Source organism: Nematolebias whitei, chromosome 3 (assembly GCF_014905685.2).
Source record: "Nematolebias whitei isolate Nwh7 chromosome 3, NemWhi1, whole genome shotgun sequence".
Lineage (NCBI taxonomy): Eukaryota > Metazoa > Chordata > Actinopteri > Cyprinodontiformes > Rivulidae > Nematolebias > Nematolebias whitei.
Window position 1 is genome coordinate 52,204,000 of NC_056500.1, and position 7,040 is coordinate 52,211,039.

At 48.1% G+C, this 7,040-nt stretch overlaps 1 protein-coding gene across 1 annotated transcript in view; it reads right to left on the reverse strand.

Moving 5' to 3' along the window:
- plcxd1 (phosphatidylinositol-specific phospholipase C, X domain containing 1) overlaps window positions 1–7,040 on the reverse strand; it is a 92,753-nt gene that overhangs the window by 15,064 nt on the left and 70,649 nt on the right. Inside the window, exon 4 of the mRNA XM_037675028.1 lies at window positions 5,699–5,854. Within this exon, the coding sequence (XP_037530956.1) occupies window positions 5,699–5,854 (156 nt within the window). The remainder of the gene's footprint in view (window positions 1–5,698; window positions 5,855–7,040) is intronic.

The following is a 7,040-nucleotide window of genomic DNA, read 5'->3' on the forward strand; positions in this document are numbered from 1 at the left end:
AGGCGGATAGGTGCAGCGTCTGCAGTGAAGGAGGCGCTGTACAGGTCTGTCGTGGTGAAGAGAGAGCTGAGTCAAAAGGCGAAGCTTTCAATTTACCCATCGATCTATGTTCCTACCCTCATCTATGGTCACGAGCTTTGGGTTGTGACCGAAAGAACGAGATTATGGATACAAGCGGCCGAAATGAGTTTTCTCCGTAGGGTGTCTGGGCTCTCCCTTAGAGATAGGGTCAGAAGCTCAATCATCCGGGAGGGACTCAGAGTAGAGCCGCTGCTTCTCCACGTTGAGAGGAACCAGTTGAGGTGGCTCGGGCATCTGGTTAGGATGCCTCCTGGACGCCTCCCTGGTGAGGTGTTCTGGACACGTCCCGCTGGGAGGAGACCCAGAGGAAGACCCAGGACACGCTGGAGGGACTATGTTTCTCGGCTGGCCTGGGAACACCTCGGGATTCCCCCGGAAGAGCTGGCCCAAGTGGCTGGGGAGAGGAAAGTCTGGGCCTCCCTACTTAGGCTGCTACCCCCGCGACCCGACCCCAAATAAGCAGAAGAAAATGGATGGATGGATGGATATTATCTATTGTTTTGGTGTGTATTTGTGTGTGTTTAAAGAAAGATGTAAGCTTATGTATAAAGCTTTTATGATTTTTTTCATCATTTTTAAGGGTGTGTGTGTGTGTGTGGGGGGGGGGGGGCGCTTGTAAGCCCATTTTGGGTTTCATGACCTCTCTGTCAAGACTCGAGGAACCCAGATGGAGCGAAACCAGAAAAGACAAGACTTGATTAGAAAAAGTAGTGATATTTATTATTTACAGTGTCTATTTACAGTGAGTCATCTCTTGGAGATCCTGGGGAAAAAGAGTTGAATCAGTGGAATCCAATTGTAGTTTTTAGTAATCTTGTTTTGTCCTTCCTTACAGATGGTGAAGCAAGAGTTTAACGTGGATGTGAGTCACCAGAGATGGTCCAAAGGAAGGCGGACAATGCAGGGAGGACAGACGTGTGGCTGGAAGGCGAGGCACGGAGAACATGAACCAGAACCACGGGAGTCTGCATCCAAACAGGAGCCAAGGAAACAGGAGGACTGTAGGCACAGAAACGAAGGTAAGTATTTCTCATATAATCTTAATTTAACTGGCCAAAAGCATAAATACCAAATAGGGTACAATGCTCCAGCGGTGAGTCAAACTGGACTGCAGCCTTAAATAGTAGCAGGAGCTCGTCAGATGGATGGCTGCCAGCTGGTGGTAATCAGCAGCCAATTGGAGGAGGAGCTGCAGGCAGTGGAAACCTTACACTCTCCTGCACATTTTGTTTTTATCTTTTCCTTTATGTGTATTGCTTTTTTTGTGCAAACAATAGAACAACAAAACAACAACAACAAATAATACTGTTGGTTATTCATCCATATTTCATATTTGCCATAATTTCGTATTGTTATTATTCAAACTGACAATAAAGTTACAGAATTATGTATTTAAATTACCAAATTCTTTGTCTTTTCTTCGAGAGAGGAGAATTTAACTTGCTACAAGCACCCACTTATATATGTTTGGAGTTGGGGTCAGTCAACATTTATTACATAACTGAAAGGTTAGCGTACACACCTGTTAAAGGGTGTTCAGACCACAACCTACTCCCCTACAGTGGCATGATGCCAAACACACCAACAGGCCTCGTAAAGTTCAGCTTTAGCAACTCATTTCTGCTGTGTAGCTTCCTGCTTTCAGTATGTGCAAAATCCATATAAAATAAATAAATGAAAAGGATAATTGTAAAAAAGCACTGTACCCATTGCCCCCTCCCTGGGCTGCCACCTTACCGTGGTGGAAGGGTTTGAGTGTCCCAATGATCCTAGGAGCTATGCTGTCAGGGGCTTTACGCCCCTAGAAGGGTCACCCATGGCAGACAGGTTCTAGGTGAGGGACCAGACAAAGTGCAGCCCAAAGACCCCAATGATGAGAGAAATAAACGGACCTAATGTTCCCTTGCCCGGACGTGGGTCACCGGGGCCCCACTCTGGAGCCAGGCCTGGAGGTGGGGCATGCGGGCGAGCGCCTGGTGGCCGGGCTTTTACCCATGGAGCTCGGCCGGGCACAGCCCGAAGAGGAGACATGGGTCCCCCTTCCCATGGGCTCACCACCTGTGGGCGGGGCCAAAGGGGTCGGGTGCAATGTGGGACAGGTGGTGGACAAGGGCGGGGACCCTGGCGGTCTGATCCTCGGCTACAGAAGCTGGCTATTGGGATGTGGAATGTCACCTCACTGGTGGGGAAGGAGCCTGTGCTGGTGTGTGAGGCTGAGAGGTTCCGGCTAGAAATAGTCGGACTCACCTCTACGCATGGCTCTGGCTCTGGAACTTTCCTTGAGAGGGGCTGGACACTCTTCCACTCTGGAGTTGCCCCTGGTGAGAGGCGCCGAGCAGGAGTGGGCATACTTATTGCCCCCCAACTTGGTGCCTGTGTGTTGGGGTTCACCCCAGTGAATGAGAGGGTGGCCTCCCTCCGTCTACGTGCGGGGGGACGTGTTCTGACTGTCGTTTGTGCTTATGCACCAAACGGCAGTTCAGATTATCCACCCTTTCTGGAGTCCTTGGAGGGGGTACTGGAAAGTGTGACTCCTGGGGACTCCCTTGTTTTACTGGGGGACTTCAATGCTCATGTGGGCAATGACAGTGAGACCTGGAGGGGTGTGGTTGGGAGGAACGGCCCCCCTGATCTGAACCAGAGTGGTGTTCTGTTGTTGGACTTCTGTGCTCGTCATGGATTGTCAATAACGAACACCATGCTCAAGCATAAGGGTGTCCATATATGCTCTTGGCACCAGGACACCCTAGGCCGCAGTTTGATTATCGACTTTGTCATCGTCTCATCTGATCTGCGGCCACATGTCTTGGACACTTGGGTGAAGAGAGGGGCAGAGCTGTCCACTGATCACTACCTGGTAGTGAGTTGGCTCCGATGGTGGGGGAGGATGCCGGTCAGACCTGGCAGACCCAAACGTATTGTGAGGGTTTGCTGGGAACGTCTGGCAGAGTCTCCTGTGAGACGGAGCTTTAACTCCCACCTCCGGGAGAACTTCGAACATGTTCCGAGGGAGGTGGGGGACATTGAGTCTGAGTGGACCATGTTTCGTGCCTCTATTGTTGAGGTGGCTTACCGGAGCTGCGGCCGCAAGGTTGTCGGTGCCTGTTGCGGTGGCAACCCTCGAACCCGATGGTGGACACCGTTGGTGAGGGATGCTGTCAGGCTGAAGAAGGAGTCCTATTGGGCCTTTTTGGCCTGTGGGACCCCAGAAGCAGCTGATGGATATCGGCAGTCCAAGCGACATGCGGCTCGGGTGGTCGCTGAGGCAAAAACTCGGGCATGGGAGGAGTTCGGAGAGGCCATGGAGAATGACTTCCGCACGGCTTCGAGGCAATTCTGGTCCACCATCCGGCGTCTCAGTGGGGAAAGCGGTACGCCACCAACAGTGTTTATAGTGGGAGTGGTGTGCTGCTGACCTCAACTTGGGATGTTGTGGGTCGGTAGACAGAATACTTTGAAGACCTCCTCAATCCCATAATCTTCCACTGAGGAAGCAGAGCCTGGGGACTCTTTGTCGGGCCCTCCAATCTCGGGTGCTGAGGTCACCGAGGTGGTTAAAAAGCTCCTCGGTGGCAGGGCCCCAGGGGTGGATGAGATTCGCCCGGAGTTCCTTAAGGCTCTGGATGTTGTAGGGTTGTGTTGGCTTACGCGACACTGCAATATTGCATGGACATCGGGGGAAGTTCCCCTGGATTGGCAGACCGGGGTGGTGGTCCCCCTATTCAAAAAGGGGGACCGTAGAGTATGTTCCAACTACAGGGGAATCACGCTCTTAAGCCTCCCTGGTAAGGTCTATTCGGGGGTTCTGGAGAGGAGGGTCCGTCGGATAGTCGAACCTCGGATACAGGAGGAGCAGTGCGGTTTTCGTCCTGGCCGTGGAACACTGGACCAGCTCTACACTCTCAGCAGGGTCCTGGAGGGTGCATGGGAGTTTGCCCAACCAGTCTACATGTGCTTTGTGGACTTGGAGAAGGTGTTCGACCGCGTTCTTCGGGGAACCCTGTGGGGGGTACTCTGGGAGCATGGGGTACCGGGCCCTTTGGTCCCTGTATGACCGGTGTCAGAGCCTGGTCCGCATCGCTGGCAGTAAGTCGGGCTTGTTCCTGGTGAGAGTTGGACTCTGCCAAGGTTGCCTTTTGTCACCGATTCTGTTCAAAACTATTATGGACAGAATTTCTAGGCACAGCCAAGGTGTTGAGGGGATCCGTTTTGGTGGCCTTAGGATTGCGTCTCTGCTTTTTTGCAGATTATGTGGTCTTATTGGCTTCATCAGATCGTGATCTACTTTCGCTGGAGCGGTTTGCAGCCGAATGCGACGCGGCCGGGATGAAGATCAGTTCCTCCAAATTCGAGGCCATGGTCTTGAGCCGGAAAAGGGTAGAGTGCCCTCTCCGGGTCAGGGAGGAGGTCCTAACCCAAGTGGAGGAGTTCAAGTATCTTGGGGTCTTGTTCACGAATGAGGGAAAAATGGAACGTGAGATCGATAGGCGGATAGGTGCAGCGTCTGCAGTGAAACAGGCGCTGTACAGGTCTGTCATGGTGAAGAGAGAGCTGAGTCAAAAGGCAAAGCTCTCAGTTTACCCATCAATCTACGTTCCTACCCTCATCTATGGTCATGAGCTTTGGGTTGTGACCTTAAGAATGAGATCTCGGATACAAGCGGCCGAAATGAGTTTTCTCTGCAGGGTGTCTGGGCTCTCCCTTAGAGATAGGGTGAAAAGCTCGATCATCCGGGAGGGACTCGGAGTAGAGCCGCTGCTTCTCCACGTCGAGAGGAGCCAGTTGAGTTGGCTTGGGCATCTGTTTAGGATGCCTTCTGGATGCCTCCCTGGTGAGGTGTTCCGGACACGTCCCACCGGGAGGAGGCCCAGAGGAAGACCCAGGACACGCTGGAGGGACTATATTTCTCGGCTGGCCTGGGAATGCCTTGGGATTTCCCCGGAAGAGCTGGCCCAAGTGGCTGGGGAGAGGGAAGTCTGGGCCTCCCTACTTAGGCTGGTACCCCCGCGACCCGACCCCGGATAAGCGGAAGAAAATGGATGGATGGATGGACTGTACCCATTTAGAATCACATTAAAACAATTACGGGAAGGGAAACAATCAAATGTAATGCTGACATAGTACTAAAGACTCATCTCATTCGCAGCGTGCACATAAACCACAGCGCAAGATGACGAAGGGATGGATGGATGCATTAACATTGATAACACATTGCAAAAAAATAATAAAATATTTTTAAAAAATCACTCCACTGAGATGAGCCATTGCTAAGACATTGATATGTGACGTTACAGGAAGTGATGACAAGGGAGAGCAAAGCAGCAAAGATTCTAACGTTTCTTTAGATTATTTTGAGTCACTACCAGAGAGAGACAAAGAGTCAGAGTTCAAATAATGTTGTTTCGATAAACAAAGACCAAAGTTCCACTTTCATGTAATTTCCTGTTTTACTTTGGCTGCGCCATGTTAAAAAAAATGCCAGTTACATAACAAAATGAGTAAAATCGCATATTTTGCCAAACTTCTTAAATATTAAAACATTTTGTTCCACTTGTATTTGTAGAATATGCATGTCACAGGCACTTTAACTACTTGTTAACAAGAGGTGGAGTTGTACCATTTTGGGGCAGAGCTTGGAGGTGAATATGTTGCGTATGGTTGTGAGCAGCAAGATGTGGAGCTCCTGGTTCAGGCCCAGGAAATGGCTGAAGGACAGAATCACCACCTCTTTGGGATGAACATCCAGCCATTCTTTTATATCCTTTAGGATGCTCTGTGAACAAAACACAAGATCAAAGCTTTATTTTAAATGCTGAAAACACCTCTTTAGTCTGTAACCCGTCAGGTGCAGTTGTTAGTTGTCACAAACAGGATCTACAGTATACAAGAAGTCTAGAACTGTATGGCTTTTCGTTTTTTTTTTTGTGATTTTTTGGGGGGTGGGGGGTGGTTGTTCAGATCTAATATAAAATGCATTTTATGCAGGATTGAAATCCTAAAATATTAAAAACACAGGTACTATTTGGTGGTATCGTTTTCAGGTACAGCCCCAGTTGTGTGTGTTTTTAATTATTATGTTCTTTTGTTGGTTCCTGTGTACGTATGATGAATGTGTGTCAAAGCAGATTTTTTGCCACAATTGTGGTAGACAATAAAGTTGTATCTTATCTTATCTTAGAAAAACAGTGCCTTCGCACAAAATTGTTCACTACAACAAATATTTATTTATTACTTAGCTTGCTGTGCATTGTTGTGTTCTGTGTGCTCTTCAACTATGTGGACAATTTTAAGTCAAATTTAGAATGTTTTGGTGATTCATTCTCAGTGTTTTTCACTTTTATTTTATACAGATAAAGTTGAAAACACAGGGTGGATGTGGGTGCAGAAGGTGTTCACCTTCCTGGTTTAATGATTGGACTGGGCTGTTTTCACAAGACAATGTCGACTCGCAGGAAAGAGAAGAAAGACGAAAACTTTGTGCACAAAAAAGCAACAAAATAAAGATTGAGCAGCTTATATTCTTTGTTTTTCTACAAAAAGGTACGACAAATTGCAAGATTTGTGTGGTTAGTAATTCAGGCAGCCCCACTGATATATATACTCAGGAGATGCTGCTGATCATTTTAAAACAATATTACTGAGTTCACAGACTGTATGACTCATCTTTGCTTACAACATGATTCATGTCATTTTTGACATGTTTTGTAAATGTTGATGTTGGTTTTTTGTTAGTTGGTTTTGTTAGTTTGTCAATAATAATGCACAATATAAAAAAAGAGGATCAGCCTTTCCTTTTTTACACTTTTGTTTTTAGTGGTTTATGACACTAAACATGCATATTGCAAGAATTTATCAGTCAGAGTCAGAGATTCTTTATTGTCATTCGCACCTCATGTGGTACATGTGGTGGAGCGAAATTATGTACACAGGGTCCCAGTTACATCCAACAATAAAATGTA